This window comes from Ambystoma mexicanum, chromosome 13, assembly GCF_040938575.1.
Source record: "Ambystoma mexicanum isolate Mex_15411 chromosome 13, UKY_AmexF1_1, whole genome shotgun sequence".
In the NCBI taxonomy this organism is placed as follows: Eukaryota; Metazoa; Chordata; class Amphibia; order Caudata; family Ambystomatidae; genus Ambystoma; species Ambystoma mexicanum.
This window is the reverse complement of record NC_090938.1, coordinates 121,411,696-121,432,828: the sequence shown is the minus strand read 5'-3', so window position 1 is coordinate 121,432,828 and position 21,133 is coordinate 121,411,696. Positions and strand designations below refer to the sequence as shown.

Genomic DNA, 21,133 nt, shown 5'->3' with positions numbered 1-21,133 from the left:
GACCGAAGTCCATGTGTGGGAGATTCTAAGAGTTAATTTATAGGATGTGTGTGTGGATTTTTCCAGGTTAGGACATAGGTGGGCTGGCTAGGCTCCAGTAAGCATCCTAGAGGTCAGGCACGTGGGCGGGTGCTGTCGGTGGTTTAGGATAGAGAGCTAGTGTCAGAGACTTGATGAGTGCCGAGCTAGACCAAAATTGTTCGTAGGTTGTCGCTGTATACTAATGGCAGAGGTATGTCAGGCGTTTCTGTGTGGATGGCTATGTGAGCTGCTAGACCACAATTGCATAGCCATGGCTGCATTCTAGGGTGCATGGATTGGTGGCTGTGAATGTGGCCTGTGTCCACAGACGTGATGCAAGGTATACATACCTTAAACTCGGATGGAGTTCATCTTCGATGTTGTTTCTTTCTTTTTAAGTTCGACGCGATTGGCTAGTCTCCCTAGATTGAGAGCTTGAGTAGTGGCAGAGGGGCCCAGAGGGACGATGTACGATCGTCTGGAGACGAGTCGGGGGTGGGTGGGGGAATTTATCACGGTGTGCTGCTGCAAACGCTTCCGGCATCCGTGGAGGTTTGCGTGGGTAGGGGTGTTGTCAAGTTTGGGACAGTGTTTCTGTGCGCATGTCAACAGTATAGAGTGCAAGAAGGTTTTAAGCAGGTAGGGAAGAGACAGGTTTTCAGGGCCTTTCTGAATGCTAAGTGACGATCAATGTTGCGGATGCGCAGGGGCAGAGAATTCCAGATGATCTGCGGTATGGACGGAAAAGGAGGAGCCGCCCAGTCTGGTGCAGTTGTAATGTGGGACAACTAGGAGGAATGCTGGGCTGGATCTGAGTGTCCTTGAGGGGTGGCAGCGAGTGAGTTTGTCTTGGAGGAATTCCAGGCCGGTGTTGTGGATGGCACAGTGAGTGATGCACATGACTTTAAAGGTAGTGTGTCAACCACTAGTGACCGAATAGCTCCTAGAGTAGGGCTGATGTGTTCTCTGGGAGGGAGGCTAATGAGCAGGCATTTTGGTTGTAGTTTCCTTAGCTGAAACGCTGGTGCGCCTAGATAAAGGCAGATTGTATAGTCTAAGCGGGAGAGGATGATGGCAGAGAAACAGTGAGGCTACGTGAGGTATGGGAAGATACGCCTAAGGATGCGTAGTTGGAAGAAATAGGTTCTGGATACAGAGTTAATGTGTTGGGAGAGGGATAAATCCGTGTCCAGTGTGCATCCAAGATTTTTTCTGGACGGTAGGAGCCTGTCAATTTTGGGATTTTAAGGATGATCTGGATATCGTCGGCGTAGTTGTAGCAGGTGAGAATCTGGGAGTGGATGAGTGCAGGACTGGGTTCAGAAAGATGTTGAAGAGGAGGGGAGATAGGGATGCTCCCTTTGGGACCCCTTTCGATACTGGTCGGGATGTAGAGGTGAAAGAGTGGAGGAGCATGATTTGCGATTAGAGATGAAAGGGGAGATCCAGGTGAGGGCATTCTTTGATTCCTAGAATAGTGTAGTCAATGGTATTGAAGGTGTCAGAGATGTCCAGGAGAATGAGTAGGGCGCATCCTTCCACGTCCGCTGTTCTTTTTAGGTCATCCCAAACTGACACTACAGAGGACTCTGTTCCTCAGAGCGGTCTGAAGCCAGATTAGGCAGGGTGAAGGAGGCTGTTGGCTTCAGTGAAATGGCCGATTTGCTTGTATGCTGTATGCTTGTATATGGTTGCCCCACTTCTCTAATGATATGGCATCCTGACAAAAATAGGTTTGGGGGGGTTTCACCGAGCAATGCCAGTGTTTTTTTATTAATTCAAAACATTATGAAATGCTCCAAAGGAATTACGGTAACAAATGTTAGTACATGGTTGAGGTCCCAAGGAAGGAACACAATTGGTTTTGGAAGAAAATGATTTGATAAAACTTTAAGAACCTGAAGGACCCCAATGACTGCAAAACAGGATCCTTGCTTTACCGTTCACTCAAAAATGAAGAGTGAAATTCTTAAGGTCTACACATGTAATCCATGCTTAGCCAAGGAAAGGAGAAACTCGAGAACTGTACCAGTGGGGCATAACAACGGGCTAAGCCACTTATCACGACACTAACATGTGAATTTACAGCAGCATAGATGGGCTTTATGGATTGGCCTTGTAAAAGGAAGAGACTGTAGCCTTGACACATCAACCTCTCAATAGACGGGCATGTAGAGTGTCCTGCCATTCTGGTTAAGGACTCTAGTGCGTGCCGGCAACAGAAGGTCTTTTCGCAAAGGGATCCTCCAGGGAGTACAAAGTAGCACGGCCAGCATACTTGGGTACCAGGTCCGCTTTGCCCAGTCCAGAGTTATTAAGATCATGGTTGTTCTGCTCTGCTCCAACGTCCTCTGCACAGGATTCAGCCAGAATTGAGAGAATATATACAAACTTGTAAGGAATCTCCAGTGTATCATCCAAGGCACCCCTAAAGCAATCTCCCTGGTGTAGAAGATCTCCCACTTCTTGATCATGTTGGAACTGAACTGTTCGATCTGGAAAAACCCTAACTTCAGGGGTGTTGCTAGGTCTGGAAAAGATCTGGGGCTACGCTAATGTCGGGACTGTCAGGACTAGGGGCTAGCTTGTCTTTTGGTTGTAGCCCCTGAGCTTCTATCTAGAGCTACAACCAAAAGACCTGGGGCTATATCCCCCCCAGTTCACCCTAACAAAGCCTCTGCCTAACTTGGAGACACTCTCCTACATAATCTCCCAGTTAAGCTCTCACTCATGGGAGAATCCTGAGAGTGGACTCAGCATATCTGCCCGAGTGTGTAGACTGATGGTGTGGTGAGTCAATGTCACCTCATTGTTGTTCGCCAAAAAACACTGGGGCGTGGCATCCCGACACAGCATGAGCAATGCCCCACCGCCCATCTTGTTGATGTACGTAGTGCATGCAGTGGTGCTGTCCATGAGAACCTGAACAGCCGAACTTCTGATTGATGGTAAGAAAGACTGCAATGCTAGAAAAACTGTCCTGCATTCCAGCAAATCCATCTGGAAGGTCTTCCCCTAGACTTCTAAGTACAGCTCCTCACTCAGAAATCCTACTGTTGAGCTCCTCATCCCATCAATGGTGCCCCTGTGACCAAGGTGACTAACAGCCTAGGCTGTTGAAATTGCCCTCACTGAACCAAAAGTGGTTGGTTGTGGATGCCCACCAAAGCATGTGCTTACAGACCTGTGGAATGGCCAGGATAATGTCCTGATGTTTGCTCCTCAGGGACCGCTGCAGCAACTGCATCCACAGTCTTGCTTCCGGGACCGTGAAACACTGAATGCTGTGAGCCCTAACCTCTTTAAGAAATTCCCAGTCAAGAGTCCCGAGTTTGGGTTGGAGAGAGCATCTGTGGTCTGAAGACTTATCACTCTCTCTGGGCGAGGTAAGCAATGCCTCCCTCCATTTGCAAGACTGTCCCAATGAGCTCTGCTTTCTGGAGTGAGATAGAAAGGGCTTTTTTAGGTTGACTGAAAGACCGGATGTGTACTAGAGGACGCACATCATTCCGAGGTTGTTGCACTCTCCTCTCACTTGGCATAAAGGAGCAAGTCATCGAGGTAGCGGATACGTATATCTCTGAGGAAGGGCCGCCATGATGTGAATACTCTGCGGGCCAAAATGAAGCAAAATGGGAACACAACAAACTAGGAATGAGGGATTCCTACTACAAAATGGAGATATTTCTCATGCTGGGAGATAGGAACGGGGAAGTGTCCATACTGCAGACTTAGTGAAACAAGCCAATTGTGTAGCGCTGAGGCCTGAAGAAGTTGAGCAAGCATCACTATTTAACCCGTCCTTTTGCACACATGACAACAAACACACTACATGCTATGGACTAGTAGCGTGGCAGAAAATGTAAAATAAACACACAGTCATACAGCTGTAACATGTATACAGAGCACAACGTATACAGATGGCTCTTTACAGACTCTGGTGCCTCTGAATTTGGGACTCTTTGACTGCACCAAAATGACCCGTACATATGCACTGGTTATCCCTTTTAAAATTCGGCATTCCACAAATATTCACCGGTCCCTCATTGTGAAGGAGCGTCAAGTCGCCTCAAAACTACTATGCCTCAACACTACGCCCTGAGCACCCCAGTTTCACAATCCTAACACACCCCACTTAGTCAGATTCCCATTCGAAGAATTGAACTTCTAGCTGCAAATTCCGTGTTTTTTTTAATCTGCTTTAGCACTGAGAATATTGCATTTCCTATTTCAAGGACCCAATGCAAATTAAATGACTTTTTAGTTGTGGCTATTGCTCCCTATAAGCCAAAACTATTGTCATGGGAAGTGAAGAAAGGAAGGAGATGAAATGTGAGGAGAGACACAGAGCCTGTGAATTTTGTTAGGATGTGTGCCCAGCTGTGGACAGATCATGCTAGTCCCTTTGTCACCCGCTACCCGCCCCTCCCCACCCAAAACACATCCTCTGGGTTCACTTTCAGTCAAGCGGTGAGCTTTACGATCAGTCTTCCTACCTAACCCTTTCCTTATGTAATAAACACCTGTCTTTGCCCAGAGTGCCTTCAAACAATTCATTTATGAGCAGTATGCATATCCTTGCATCTGTTCCCTGCACTGATTTCCTGTTAAAAACATGCACTGGTAAAGTCAACCGGTGTGGCTCATGCAGAGTCATTAAATATGCACTTGACATGCAATTCAGTAACATGCCTATGTACTAACACCATTCCCCGTCTTTTGCCATCATGGAGTGCCTGGAAAGTGTGGCTCCAATACCAACCCGCAATCCAAAACTCTTGGCTTTGCCAATGTTAGTTTCCCTTTCCATCATAAGCACGTGTTCACAGTCGCTGAAGCGGATATGAGGCTGCCATCCTTCTCAGGGGTGAAATCGATTAAAAGGTTTGAAATTCGAGGGACCACGAAACAGCTGGTGCCATCAACCTGTTCGAGCAGGGCAACTATGAACCTTTCTGAACTTAACCCTTTCGGGCATATTACATAGCGGTTGGGCTGCTGCAAAAATAAAAGTGGAACTAATCGAGAAGCATTATTGTTGCTGCTTCCATTGAGAAGGAATGGGCGAACAGGATTGGCCACAAACTCGGACCCTTTTCTTTCACATTTTTAAAAGTAGAACACCCTTTTTATTTTCCCTCTTCCCAGACCAAATCACTCTTTTCCCCGTTTCTATTTTTACCCGTGGATCAGAGCTTTGTGTAAAATGATCCATGAGAAGAAATGTGCTAACGCTCCATTCCCTGTATGACACAAGCAGAAACCATCATGAAAAACAAGTGTGCTCCATGTTTTAGAAACACCGCAATCTTCGTGTGAATTTGGGTTATCAAATGATAAAGCCATTAAAAAATGGCGTCGGCAGCAGCTGTGCCCCATCTGTTGCGCCTGCGCATACGGTGCCTGGCGACCTCTGCGCGGCCTCGCGCCGCACTCACCATTTTACGCATGTTGGCGGCCGTGGGGCTCACGCCGCTGCGGCACTTGTTGTGCTCGTCCGTGATCTGCGTAATCTGCGCCTGGGTGAGCGCGGCCTCGCCCCGCTGCGCGGCCCCGAGCAGCAGCAGCGCCAGCAGCGAGAGCGTGTTGTGGCCGAGCATCGTAGCTGTCCGTGTCCTTCTGGCTCTGGCAAGTCGAAGCCTGTGCCTTTGCTTGCCAGAGGTGTCCTATATATACCGCGGGAACTGGCCGTCCACTATGGGGAGGCGGAGCCCCCCCCGTGTTTCTGCTTTTCCCGAGGCACACCCAATCTCGGGCATTGTTCTGAAATGACCCGTCTCGCTGGCGTACTAAGGGGCCTAGTACGAAACCAGGAACGCCGTCAACTCTCCCAGTGTATCACCCGCATTATCCGCACAACAGCCCCTGGCTGAAAGTGCCACTGCCCGTGCAAACTTGCGCAAAGTGCATGCTATTCCTGTGCTTCCTCTTTGCACAGTGATGACTGCAACTGGACTCCCACGTCACCTGACTCACATACTGAGGAAGGCCGTTGGGCACACTCCTATCCGTTCCATGCCAGAGGCACTGGTCCAGACCTTGTTCTAAATTGGCTTTCTGGGATGTATAGTCCTGGGCCTGGAATGGGGTCTATCCAGGACCCAGAATGCAAAGTGACACCCATGTCTGGATTAGCTTCTCCCTCCTGGGTAATGTTCTCATGTATGTTACTGGGTGATAAGTTCGTGCCAGAGCGCTCAACGGACCACGACTCCTTACACGTACAGTGCTTATACATCGAGTGGCTGAAGGCAGACCTGGTTAAGACATTTTTATTGCACCAGTAGTGCGTTTACAACTCCAATTAAGTGATTTAACTCTCAGAAGGGGCTGCTATGAAAAACACTGGCAGGCACTCGCAGCACAACGTTTAATGGTAAGGCTTGATAAAGCTACCTCAAACACATCCCAGAAGGATGTGTTTTAGGCAGGGAGGCTCAGGAAGTAGGTGGGAATGGCTACAGGTATTCACATGGCAATGGGCAGTCAAAGGTTGGCTAAAAAGCCCCAAAACACCTACAAGCTTTGTTCCCCTCCCCCTTATATGGTATTTCTCCCTAGCTGTACTCCAATGCAATCATTTTGGCTTAGCGACACCTAATAGCGAAAACAAAACAAAAAAACACAATGTACGTGCTTTGGAGTTAGGCACACAAGTTATTGGTGGCACTGTGTAGTAAAAATTGTTAATTTCAGAAATTAAATCATGCACTGATGCAAGAATTTACAAATGAGTTATTAGTTAGTCCAGAAAGTTCTAATGGAATTGTTCTCAATGTGATGGGTCACAACACGTGGTCCTTTTAGTGAGGTGGGCGGAGCTATACACATTTATCCATTTTTTTAATGCGGGTCATGGGAGTGTGAGCAATGTGCAAGTGACCCTCGAGCCTACTGTGAAAAGTTGCCATGTATGGTGCGTGCAGCTAAATTGCTTACTTTAATTGTGGACAAAGGTGAAACATTTAAATAAAAGGGAAGTGTGCTTGGTTCTAATTGTGGACAAATATTTCAACGTGTTCATGTGTTAACAGGTGGAAGATTTTAATAGAATTTACTCCGTCGCTTCTTTTTAAAGGATGAACCGCACTGTCAACTGTTCTGCGTACACTGCAACACACACGGCATGGCCTCATCCCAGGCTTGTTGGTGTGAGCATCCACACACGCAGAGCAAGACTTTTCGCACTGTTTAATCAATAGAAACCTAACCTCAACCCGCACTTAAAACCACAGCACTCCCACTTTCGGAAAACACAAAGCGCCACAAGGCCATGCAAACACAAGAGCCCTGCCCCAAACAAGATCCAGCAACGCACCACACATTTGTGAAGAGCGCAGAAGTGAAATAGGTCCCTTTGTATCTCTTAGGCGTCTGCAGCACGCTGCTGTCCAGATGTTTTGGGCTAGTTCTCCCATGACCCATCACCGTTGTCAGAGCTGGCTAGGGCAGACAGTTGTAGTCCAAAACATCTGTGGAGCCAAAGGTTGCAGATCTCCCCCCACGTCCCCCGTGGAACTTCTCCCCTGCTCCCCGCACTTGCGTGATCTGAATAAGATCGTGTTTGTGCGCCCTCTGTTTCCCCCACCTTGACATATCATATCAAGCACCAACGTGCGGGGGCACCACCGCACCATTATGCTACATCATCTGCTCTCATGGTCATTTAGTTCCTCTTTCTAACCCCTGCTGCTGGGGGAATACGCTGGGCACGCAATCAGCTGCACGTGACACAGGGCTACGCGGAAGTGCCGAACTGTTTTCCCAGATGCATACATTAAGGCCCGGGAACATCTTAATCTCGAAAGTATGCCGTGACTGTGGTGGGTGCAGTCGTTCGTTTGTGCCAGCTTGATCAGCGCGCGCCTCTGCCGCCCTCGGTGTCGCCTGTCCCCAGTCATTGTAGTAAATTGCCACCCTTCCGATGACTTGTGCTATGAGCATCTCAAGAACGTGTACATGTGGTTCGAGTGGAACTGCCTGCCAAACGTGTGTGGAAAGTAAGATCGTGTTGGCTCTCAGTTTCGTACATGCCAACCCTCCCGATTTAGGCGAGAGACTCATGATTTTTTCATTAAAAACAGTCTTTTTTTTACTGTCTCCCGCCTAAAATAACAATACCCCCAATGCATTTCTATTGGGGAAAATGCATTTTCCCCGGTTTCGGTGCTGAAATCGCTCTCAGGGGCTTCAGAATGTTGGCATGTCTGCAGTTTCACTTTCCCCTTTTGGGGAAAGCGCAAAAGGCCAGTATTTAAACTTGATAAAAAGGCAGTGGGGCTGAGGGGACTTGGGGGGAGTGGGGCAAGCACATGTTGGGGCTCATTACGAGTTTAATTACATGCACTCTGGAGCCATATACATATACCGTACAACATTCAGGCAGGTAGGTGAAAGTGCCTGGTGTGATTACAAAATGACTCAATCATGTCTTAAGAATAAGGCACATGAAATCATTTCACAATACATATAGAAAAGGTACATTTAGTCTCGATGAAAACGCAAGTGCTGGAGAAGGAATTGATGTGCTTAATACAATCTTCCTAAGTGCAAAACGACAACGGAAGGGAAGAGATATTAAGTCATTCATATGAACAAAACTACATATGCATTCTGCATCGGCATGCATGTTTCAACCATTTCTTCATGTATAACAGTGGGGATCTTCATCAGGATGCAATTCCCTCATCTAATTCAAGAAAGACCCAATTCCAAATTTGCATCCCACAATCAGGTATGTACATTGACCCGTACAAAACACTGAAGCACAGGCGCTATATCAGCCATTACACTTACAATTTTAGCACAAATCAAATGTCTCATAATCACAGACCTTCAATTTTCAAATAATAATGTTTTAATTCATCATTTATTAACATTAAATGTATTCTTCTTAATGTATCTGAGTGACGGACCAAAGTGATCACCCAAGGACTTTATTAATCCAAATAGTGCACTCACAATTGTTAAAATAACAGTGCTACTTACATCTCATTAATTGGGACACCTTCTGTAGATCGTGCATTTTGTGCACAAATGTCAACTGAATTTCCTCTGTTGCCTCTGGAATATAAACATGCAGGGTAACACTTAGATGATCAAATTACTTACCGTTGGTAATGTTATTTGTGATGGATGTTCCTCCCACAGACTCCTCATCTTAGATATATTCGTACCCTAATTTGCAGTCTCTGAAAAAAATCGAAAGCAGGGGAGCGCTGTGCGGCCCCAGCATCCCTCAACAGTTTCCATTCCTGCGTCCGTCCGGACGTGACGTTGATGATGGTATTAACAGCACACACTGTGCCCTGTTACCCCAGTTCATCGTTGTTCCTCTCCCATTGCTCAGTCATCTTGAGGAGAGTAATGTAACCCCGTATGGGTGTTGACAGAGAGAAGAATAAAAATGTGCTCATAGGCTGGGAGGGCGATAAGGAATCCATGGGGGGAACATCTATTAGAAAGAACATTAACTGGGGTAAGTCATTTGTTCTTCTAATGGACTGTGTCCTCCCCGGATTCCTCATCTTAGATATAAGCAGTTTTAAAGATGGAGGTGGGAGAAGCAGATTGTTATGATGGTCTACTTAGCACATAATGTGTGCAGAACCGCTCTTCCAAATCAAGCCTCCTGACCCGACAGGGTATCTAAGCAATAGTGCTTTGAAACTGTATGGAGGGAGGACCACGTTGCAGCATTGCAAATCTCCTGCACTGATACACCTCTTTGTAGAGCCGAAGTAGTTGCCACTCCCCTGGTGGAATGGGCTCGTGGATGATCAAGGACTTCCTTCCCAGCAATCGAGTAGCACTTTGAAAGCGCAAAGTATAATCCACCTGGAAAGTGTCTGCTTAGTCATAGCTTTGTCAAGTTTGTGACCAGTGTAGCAATGAGTAGGTGATCATCTTGCCTAACATTTGACATTCTTGAGAAATAAAAGCTAAGGGTTCTTTTCAGGTGAAGCCTGTGCAACCCGTCTTCATCCTTTTAAGAGTGAGGAGGGGTGTCGAAAGCCAGAAGCATGATCTTTTGAGATAAATGAAATTCAGACAGCACCATAGGAAGGAAGGAGGGACGAACCCTCAAAACAACCTTCTCCTTGGAGAATACCATGAATTGTGGCTAGCAGGACAGGGCTTGTAGCTCACTAGCCCTGCAAGCAGAAGTAATAGCCACTAAAAGGGTGGTTTTCTATGTTAGTAGCCTGAGAAGACAAGAATGCAGCAGTTCAAATGGCACTGCCATTAAGAATGTGTGAACCAGATTCAAATCCCAGGACGGAACCAGAAAAGGGACAGAGGGGAAAGTATTCATTAGTTGTTTGAGCAACTGTATTACAATAGGTATCTTAAAATAAGTGCCTTGTTCCACCGTGTGTTTGAATATTGATAACAGGGATAAGTATTTTTTTAATGGTAGCCACCTGCAGTACTTCATGGGCTAAGTGCAGTAATAAGAAAAGCACGGCAGGTGTATTGCAAGACAAAAGGGTCCTTATATTTAACTCTTCACCAGCTACAAAACCTATTCCAACAGCAGCGATATAGTTGCTGGTCTTTTAGCCGAAAACAACACCTCCTAACGTCTTCCGGGAAGTCCCAATCTTTGTATCTTAGCTTCTCAGAAACCAGGCATGTAGGTTCAGCGTTCTGATTCCTGGGTGAAGAAGATGGCCTCCCTCCTGCGAGAGTAGACCCACTCTGTGAGTAAGAAGGAATGGAGGGTAGATGGATATGTCGAGAAGGTTTGGATACCACGTTATACCAGCCCAATGCAGGGCAATCAGGATCATGGATTTCCCAAACCTCCTCAACCTTCTGATTACTTGAGGGCTTACAGAGACTGGCAGCAACGCGTATAGGAGTGGAAATTCCCAGTCCACTACAAACGCCTCCACCAGAACTCTTCTTTGAGGACATTCGCTGGAGCAGAAAAGCTTGCACTTCCTGTTGGTACTGGACGTGGATCCACCTGAGGGGTTCCCATGAGGGCGAACATCTCTAGAAGGACTTCCTGGGCCAACTCCCACTCGTGGGAGATTGTGCTCAAAGCGTCGCCGTCGTATTCTCTTTCCCAGCTTAATGAACAGCTGACGAAGAGAGCCCATTATGTAGAGTCTTGCACAGTTGTAGTGACCCTACACCTCCGCTTTTATTGAGGTAACGCATGGCCAATGTGTTGTCCATCATTATCAGGACGTTATTCCCCTTGATGGAAGGCAAAAAAAGGCCATCAGTGCTAGTCTGGTCGCCCTTATCTCTAACAGATTTATGTGTAGTCTTGATTCTGCTGGGGTCCAATGCCCATTCATTGTCAGATCGCTCATGTGTGTTCCACACCCTATAAGGGAGGCATCAGGCCAGGGTTGCCTTAAAGGTTCCTCAATCATCACGTTCTCCTTGCAGGTCCACCACTGGATATTCTGTGCTACCTTGCTCAGAACCTGAAGAAGGTCCAATGTTTTGCTTGAGAACTGTGACCATTGGGCTCTGAGGACTCACTGGATCACTCATCGTCACGGTTTTGTGTTATTCTCTGTCCTAGCTGTAAGAACCAGCTCCAAATGTCTTTCTGGTGGATTAGCAGTTTATATTTTAATTTAGGATGGGAGGTCAGGCAATCGGCCAGTCATATGCCAATACACCAGGGATCAGGAATTTTCAGGTTGTGAATTTTTATAACAATAAAACTTTCAAGGGGTCCCTAGTTAGCTCTTTTATCAATGTTGAAATATATCATGATAGATGTTAGCGGTGGTGACCATTGTGAATTCCCTGCAATTGTGGGGGCAAGAGGGGTTTAATCTCCGACTCGGAAATGGGGAAGATGTGTTCTCATATATTGATGAGGAGGGCTTTCTCTATTTCCAAACCCCTCCTAGCTGACCCTGTCATCTCCGATAAGGCTTTATTCCTATTGGAGACACTTGTCAAAACAGGCTCCAGAGATGACTGATTGAACTCTGGTGCAGCTCAAAATTATACTTTTGATAATGAAGGATCTCGAAGTGTAATTGCTATGAAGTGATGTGAGTGAATACCGGGTTTTGATATTCATAGGGGAAATGAAAGTGATCACAATCCTTTATCGCTTGTATGGGCTCTTCATTGCAGTAATGCAAGGAACAGTCCTACTTTCTCTTTTCCCATCTTAAGAGGGGCAACAGGCAGATTGCTTTGGTGAAATCTTGGTCTCGTTGTGTGTGTTTCTAGGATCAAAACAGCATTTCTGCGATTGTCCTGGATGGGCAACAGCTTGAATGGTGTTCTTGATTTGACTATCTGGGGATCAGATTTAACAATAGGTTGACCTGGGAAGATCATGTTATTAAAGAAACGAATGGGATGGGTGATAGGCAGAATCTTTAGGTTTGCAAGGATTCTGTACCACTACTCTATGGTGGACCACATGTTAACAGTATATAGGGGTAGAGCGGTTTCCGCTGGCTCATATGGCTGTGAGATCTGGGGTTATGGGAAGGTAGCCCATCTACAAAAGTTGGGGAATTCCTTTTAAATATGTTTATTGGTGGTTCCTGCCTCCATCCTGGTATATAGCGTTAATTTAAAAACCGCCTCTAATTACTTAATGGACATTTTATCTTTGAGATCTATTTTAGCATGACATGCATTGTGGGTTGGTTACCAAGGTGTGTTAACAAAAGCTTTGATTAGGAATCTGATTTCAAAGAGTAACTATCACAAAATAGAGTGGCTAGCCCATGTTAGGTCACTATTGTACAAACTATCCCTGACCTCTTACTTTGATAAGGCATAGACCAGAATCTGTATGCCTAAACATGTACTAAAGCGCAAAGTCCTACGATTGTTTGTTACAGAGAAGAAGCTATCCTATTAAAGCCTCAGGAAAGAGACTTTCGAATGGATTGTGTCCTCCCACGTAGTCCTCCTCTTATGATATTGCCATATCTAGATTTAGCTGCTTTGGAAATGTTTTCTGGGAGGGGGCACTGCATGTGAATGCCTGTCGACTCAATGTCCCTCGAGGGCCTCTGTCTCGGTATCAACGTCATCGATGGTATATATAACGCGCACCAATCGTTGGCTTTGGTTCCGTTATTCCACGGGAGCTATCGCTTCGGGAATATCGGCATGCTTCGGTTCCTTGACTAAGAAACCTTTCGTTTAGTGAAATAGCATCATCAACTCCGAGATCGGGTTTCAAAAAATGTCCCGACTGCTAGGCAAAAATTTCCCTTACGGGCCCCCATCAGATGTGTCTGTGGTGCCTTGGATCATCTCATTTAACATCGGAGTGTGCGTCATGCCTATCGATAAAGGCGAAAGCCCTGAAAGAGCATAGAGGGAAGTGAGCTGCAGGTAGGTCTCATAAATCCCCTTCGACAACCCAGTCGAAAAACCGATCCTCCGACAGTCGAGAAATGACTCTCCTCGTCAGAAGAAAGCTAAAAGGTCCCAATCACGCAGTGGCTCACACCACTCGGCAGAAGTCCAAGAAAAGGTACAACAGATCGCCATCTTCATCATCGAGTTCCTCCCCAGAACGGGTCTCGTGCCCGACCAAATCGGCCTCACCGGCTGAGTGGGAGAAGTTCAGACTAAAGATGCTCGAAGTATTTGAGAATGCGGCCTCGACCCCCTCGAAGAAAGAAAAGAGACATGCCAAAATCGACAAACACGGCAAAAAGAAGGCAAGGGAAAAAACATGTGCGCCCTCGTGCCTGGGTGTCCAGGACAAAACTCCTCAGGAACCCTCAGAGGTTCACTCAAGTAGAGAAAAGACTTGTTCGAAGACAAAATCATCGACGCAATTGGTGCCGAAAGACTCCACGCGTGTGTCTAAAAAACCCTTGACACCAAAGCCGTTGAAGCCCTTGACATCGACAGTGACACCATTGCAGATGCAAATAACATTGCAAATAACATTCTCGAAGGATGTCGAGAAAACATTCACCCCAGTGCCTAAGAATGACTTTTTCAAGTCTCTTTCCTCAATTTATGAGGATTATGAGCCACCTTCGGATGAATCACGTTCATTTGGGTTACAGTATACAGTATACAGTCTTAATTTCAGCGGACTCAAGAATAAAAGACCAACATGAAACCCTGCATTCTGCAAGTGGGTCAGACACTTCCCCAGAAATAGAGTTTGGCAGACCAGATCCCTCAGACCATGTCGATGGATCTTACAGGCAACTGGTGTGTAGGGGTCATAGAATATCTGGGATGGAGTAGACCTGCACAACTGTTTGAACAGGATGACCTGACTGATATTTGAGTCAGGGAACCCAAGGAGGACCCTGTTCTGCCTTTTCATGTAGCTCTACAAAGGAGAGTTAATGCTAACTGGGAGATGCCAGAATTAATTCCAGCAAAAAAACTGACAAGCAAGGACAGAGCATCAAGTAGTGACACTTAGCTCTCTCATAAAGCATCCAACTCCCTAAAGTTTGGTAGTTCAGGCTGCCACTTCTACATCCAGAAAAAATGCATACCCAACTACCCCCCGGACAGAGATGACAAGCGCTATGACACTTTGGCTAGAATGGTTTCTTCCGCGGGGAGTATGGCCCTTAAATCGGAAAATGCCACATGTGCACTGGCCAAATTCACTTTCACCTTATGGGATTGCATAGCGACGCCGGCTGAACATATCCCCCAAGGGGAAGAACGAGTCAGCTTCTTCAATATTGCCAAGGATGGAAAAGATGCAATGTCCGAATCCCTTTCAACTGGTCTTGATCTGCTGACAGTAACTGTAATTCGCAGATTTGCCTGGTTGAGAAACTCTAGTTTTGCTCCAGATGTGCAATCTAGATTTCTTAACATGCCCTTTGACGGAACTCATTTATTTGGCAGCAAGTCTGACAAGAGCCTGGAGAAGCTGCAGACCTCCAAAGCTGCAGCCAAATCCCTTGTCACAGCAATCGGACAACCACAAACTCTCCCCACTTGTACAGCTTGGAGGGGCAGGTCCTTTCACTATTACTCCTCAGTTGGAAGAGGGACAGTACTGTCTAATCAAAGAGGTCAGAAAAGATTCTCCTGTGGTGCATGGGGAAGAGGTGCTATGACCGCCCAACCAGGGGCTAGTTTACCATCAGCCACCTCAAAACCTCTCTAAGGCCTTACTCCACAAAACCCCAGTGGGAGGCAGACTCTCACAGCATCTGAAAGAATGGTGGGGTATTACTTCCGATGCATAGCAATGGAAACAGTTGCTCAGGGTTACTGCGTTCCATTTCTAAAAAGGCCTCGGGTTCATCCACCTGGGAACAGCTCTTTCAAAGTTCCAGATCTGCTCCTTATGCAGGAATTCTTGACCCTGCTAGAGAAAGGTGCCATAGAACTGGTACCTGTAGCAGAGAGGAACACGGGTTGGTACTCCCCTTACTTTTGAATCCCCAAGGACGGAAGATTGAGACCCATCTTGGATTTAAGAGACTTGAACAAGTTCCTCAGGAAGGACAAGTTCAAGATGCTTACGCTTTCTCAGATCCTTCAGGCCCTCTAGCTTCAGGACTGAATGGTATCATTGGACATTCAGGACGCTTACTTTCATGTGCCAATTCCTCACAAGCACAGGAAGTTCCTGAGGTTCGATGTTGGCGAAGAAAGATACCTCTTTCTTGCAGTGCACTGATGTGAAAGTTTCAACTTCTTCCTACAATTTTATTTTAAAACAAAACCATTCCTGAACAGGTGCTTTTTAAAATAAAAGTATAGGAGCAGTAAAACCTTTTTTTCAAAGTAGTGGAGCACCGCTCCCGCCCATTTCGACCTCTGACGTTACCACATGTAAGTAACGTGTTCATCTACCATAAGAAAGAGAGCAGTGATTTACCTTTCTTTGGTAACCAACAACAACCACAGGATGCTTATCGTCAGTGCAATATTTAACATTTTGGCTTTAAAGGCAGTGACACAGAAATGGGTGAAGGATTATCCCTCATCCATAAGTGCTTATCCAGTGAGGCTCCCATCTACTTGTCCAATAGCATCACCCGCCACACTACATCCCATCCTACCAGAATAGCCCAAACACATTGTGTCAATGTTCCACGATTCTAACAACAAAGAGCAGGTGGAGTTAGCTTCCCAGTCATTGCTGCTAAGAAATGGAACACCCTCCCTATTTCACTAAGAGAGGAACCTTCCTACCTCGTTTTCCAGAATAAGGTCAAGGTATGGCTCCATGAGCAAGACCCCACTTCGGTCGCTTAACCACAACCTGACTTGTATATATATGTATGAAAACTCGTATGTCTGTTGTAGATATGTAATTGACATTCCATTGTGTTGTATGACCTGCCATGCACACTTGCGTGCATTCTCTCTTATCTGCTTTATATCTGTAACTATTATTTACTATACTTGTTTTTATTTATGTATTATACTATTTTTCTCTATGCCCTGTATTTGATTGTAACCTTTAAGCAAAGCACCCAGATGCCCATGGGCTTGGTGCGCTCAACAAATAAATAAACTTAACTAAACTAAACTTAAAAGGAGTTCATCAAAATTGTCTCTGCGGGGAGCATGAAACATGGTTTTATTTTGTCTTCTCTACACAGACATCAGGAAATATCTTAATCCTAAGGGAAGGTGGACTGAGATCCCTTCACTAAGCTCAACAGAAAAATAGGGGATTTTTGTAGTTACTTGTTACCCGAGGAGAGCTTGGCAAAGGAGAACTAAATTGATGGGTTACCAAAGCAGAGTTGTGAAGATCAAATGGGTGTTTACTGTTCTATAGTTCCATATGTGACATTTCATTATGATTTATATTTGTAGTCTCCTGTGTATAATGAATTCATCTTAGTACAGCTGGATGGGTGTTACATGCTCTGGGTTATGGTTTATGCGTCATTTATAAATTATAGTGTTTAAAGTTTTATGGATAGTGTTTAATCCAAAATAAACTTGATGATGATGATTGTCATGTTTCCTCAATTCACTTACTACCTCTTCATTATAACGCCTATCGCAGTATGTTACTGTGTGATGGACGTAAAGAAACGATGATACCTGAACATTGCATGAGCTCGATAGATGATTCATGTTTGATTTTCATAAGCAAATTATTGTCAGCCCAAGTGTAGTACAACAAATTGTTCTTCCCATATATTTTATAGGGACTTTATGTACAATGTTAAAACGTCAATGAAACAATAGTTGGAGAAACAGACAGTTGTGACAATAAATGCCATTAATTATTACCTATGTTGGTCTTATATAACTTTAATAACGTCTCATGTTGGTTAGTAAATACTCTACTCTGCCCCACAAAGTATGGACAAATAAATTGTTAAAGCACCGTAAGCAATGATTTTGTTTGGCTAATGAATATCATGCTGTTCATTCAAACCCAAACGGGTAGTACACAGGTGGTATATCCAGCATGTTTTAAAAAAAAATCTGTTAATTGATTTTTCACAACATAAAAATTTCCATAACTGAAAACATACCCTATTCGACCCCCCTACATCCCCAACCATCCCCCTCCTACCCTAGCGAGGACCTCATCCGAGTAGGTCTATGGAGCAACAGAGACAGAGTTCTCAAGTCTTGGATCAGAGCAGTTCCAATAGTTTCTGCCTTTGGGGGCACCGATGGACTCTGTAGTCCTCCTTTATAAAGTCAAGAACTTCCCTCCAGTCTGAGGCGAATCTGGGAGTTTCACTGGCCATCGCATAGGACGCCCATTCCAAGGCCACACATTCCCAGACCTTCCTGAGCCAGTCTTGAAAGGAAGGGATCTCCGCCCCTTCCAACGCTGAGCAATGAGAAACATAGCTGCTACAATTAGAATTGAATGGGCTCTCGTATGTGATTCTGCTACCCTCCCTGTGGCCCCTCATGCCATACCCAGCAGGATTTCCTCTGGTGGCACCCGCCCCTCTTCCCCAAACACCTGCACTTGTGCCTCCTTTATGTCCCTCCAGAAGGGCTGTATTTTAGGGCATACCGACCAAATGTGAGACCATGAACGGACCCCACCACCCCCGCATCATCTCCAGCAATCTTGCAAGGCTCCCGGCTATATCTTGTGGAGTTTGCTCAGCGTATAGTGCCAGCGGAATAATATCTTGTGCCACATCTTCTGCAGTTGTGAGGATTTGACCATTTTAGGGATTAATCTCCATAGCTTCTCCCAGCCCTCTTTGGGTATCTCTCTCCCCAGAGTGCCCTCCCATCGCCCCATATATGGCCAAGGTCCACAGGGAATTGAATCATTTAGAGTTCCACATAGCCCCGAGATAAGGCCCCTGGATCCATCTTGTGTTATCAGAAACTTTTCAAAGACGGTTAGTTGACGAACGGCTGCCCCTCTAATTTCTGAGTTGGATAGCCAATGTCTGATCTGGAAGTATCTGTACCTCTCTTTTTCGTCTAGTCCAAAAGCCTGTTAAAATCTGCAAAGGATCTAATTTCAGACCCTTGAAATATATCTCTAATCTTGTGACACCCCTCCCCCCCAATTGCCAGATTTGGTAAGACCCCTGTTCCGTACCTGGAGAAAACTCTGGGATGTTAAAAATAGGTGTGAATGGGGAAGGGAAAGTTGTACCTAATATTAGTTTTGTGATTGTAGTGAGGTAGATATGTTGCAGTGTATCCGACCGTCTGAGCCATAACACTTCCTTCAGCCTGTGTTTCACCACCGCCCCATCCATGTCCACCCACAGTTTCCCTTCTCCCCCCACAAAACATTCTCAGATTATTCGTACCTGCGCCGCTTTGCAATACAATTGGACGTTGGGTAATCCCATTCCTCCCTCCCCTCTCGGGGCAGATAGTTGAGCAAGACTAATCCAGGGTTTCTTGCCCACCCAAATGAAATGGCTTATGATTTTGCGTATGTCTTTGAAGAATCTTTGCGGGACTGGCACCGGGAGAGCCTGAAATCAGTAGAGAAGCCTGGGCAGGAGAACCATTTTGACCAGTGCAAGTCTACCCCTCCAGGAAACCTTAAGTGCACTTTATTTACAGAGTTTGGCTATAGTGGTTTCCAACATTTGTGGGAAGTGAAGTTGCCCCCATACAACGCTGCTAATGTCTGAGTTATGTGTACCCCCAGATATCTGATTCCTTTTGGGCTCCATTTGAATGGCGAAGCCGCTTTCAAATCTGGTATATCTCTTCTCCCCCATCGTCAAATTAAGTAATTCCAATTTGGCTTCATTGATTTTCAGCCCTGGGACCGCCCTGAACTCTCCCAGTAATCTCACACTCTCCCCCACTGACCGCTCCGGGGTGGCTAAGGTAACAAGCATATCATCTGCGAATGCCGCAAATGTATGCTTCCTACCCCCGAATGGGATACCCTGTACTTCCACCGATTCTCGGAGGGTCTGGAGCAGCGGTTCTGGATAGATTGCATATAAAAGGGGGCATAGCGGACATCTTTGCTTTGTACCCCTCCTTAGTGAGAAGGCTCCTGAGATGGAGCCAATGATGAGAAGTTGTGCTGTGGGAGACAGCACAACTTCTCATCATTGTAGTTGGAGCGAACCATTGGAATAAAATCCCCACCTAGACCCATCTTTTCCATAACCTTAAAAAAAGGACCATTCCACCTGGTTGAAGGCCTTCTCGGCGTCGAGGGAAAGTAGGATCGCCGGAGTCGAGGATTTGTGCATTTATTCCACCAGATGAGCTATGCGCCTAATGTTATCAATGGTCTAGCAGCCCGGGATAAACCCTGACTGATCAGGTTGAATCAAGTTGGGTAAAAGACCCTCCAGCCTGTTCGCCAGAATTTATGTATACATTTTGGCAACCACATTCGTTAAGGTTATAGGCCGGTAAGAACCGCATTGTGTGTGGTCTTTGTTGGGCTTGGGGATTAAAGTGATTTTGGCTTCCTCCTTCGACGCAGAGATTCAACCGTTCGCCCGGAAGTGATTAAATAATGAGGTGAGTTGTGGAAGTAAAATTCTCATGAAAGTTGTGTAAAAGGTTATGGTAAAACCATTTGGCCCAGGGGACTTGTTGAGTGGGAGCTTTTTGATCACTTCTCGGACCTCGTCCTCTGTTATCTCCCTCCCCAGCCCTTCCCTATCTTCGGGCCCCAAAGCAGGGAGACTAATCTTGCTCCGAAATTCTACCTGGCGGTTGTTGATGGGGGTGAAGCTGAATATAGGTCTGCATAATATTGCACAAAGCATTCTTGTATGTTGACAGTGCAGGAACCTCTGATTCCTGCTTCATTTACTATTCTTTGAATAATTCTCGAACTTGTCGCCCCTCTCAGTAATCTAGCCAAGAGCCTGTCCTCCTGCGCGTAGTATTGCTGACAGTCAAACAGAAGGGACCTGTTGGCATTCCTAGTCCTGAGGACCTTAAATTGCCCCACCACCTGTCTGCATTCCCGTAGAGCCTTCCTAGTGGGAGTTGTTATAGTTTGCTTCCTTAGACCTTCTATTTCTGCCTCCAAATGAGATTCCATAAGGGACAATTGGTAGCCCGCACCACCTTGGCCGTGATAAGTTTCCCCCTAATCGTGGCCTTAAAAGCATCCCCGCGAACACTCGCACCTGTATCCTCCACTCTATTGCGTTAAAAAAACATGGTCATCTAATGTTGGGGTCTCTAAGCAGTTCCCCCAGTGTTCTCCATCCCCATAATCCCATAACCCCTTTCTAAGGCAAAGTAGTGGCATGGTCATTGTGACCACTGCGTGTCAGCTACAGCCAGCGGGCTGACCTCTATACTCCTAATTTCCCCCAGTAGAGGGGCCGAGACCCACACATTATCTATTCTGGAGTGGGAGCCATGTACATTTGAAAAGAATGTGAACCCTTCATCCTTCCCTTGCACCTCTCTCCATGCATCCCGAAGGCCCTAAGCTTCGAACATATTCCTCAGAGATGTCAAAGCTTCTCCGCCGCTATGCCTGAGTTACGATAATATATCGGTCCCCTTTATCTGCCTAGGAGCCAGTAATGCGATGTCAACCCCATCTTTAAATGGCAATGCCACCCCACAGGTTTTTTTACGGGGCAGAGGCTTGAAAGATCCGGGAGAAACCCCCCAGGCGAAGCCATGCCAAGTCCCCCCTCAGCAGGTGTGTTTCCTGAATGGCCAAGATGTCCGGGCCCTTTTCGACTGATGAATAGTTCAAGTT

At 46.1% G+C, this 21,133-nt stretch overlaps 1 protein-coding gene across 2 annotated transcripts in view; it reads right to left on the bottom strand.

The window, feature by feature from the left end:
- PI16 (peptidase inhibitor 16) overlaps nt 1-5,680 on the bottom strand; it is a 98,462-nt gene extending 92,782 nt beyond the window's left edge. For both annotated transcript variants that reach the window (XM_069633418.1, XM_069633417.1), the window contains exon 1: nt 5,460-5,680. In XM_069633418.1, the coding sequence (XP_069489519.1) occupies nt 5,460-5,621 (162 nt within the window). In that variant the 5' untranslated portion in view covers nt 5,622-5,680. The remainder of the gene's footprint in view (nt 1-5,459) is intronic.
- Between the last annotated feature and the right edge of the window lie 15,453 nt (nt 5,681-21,133).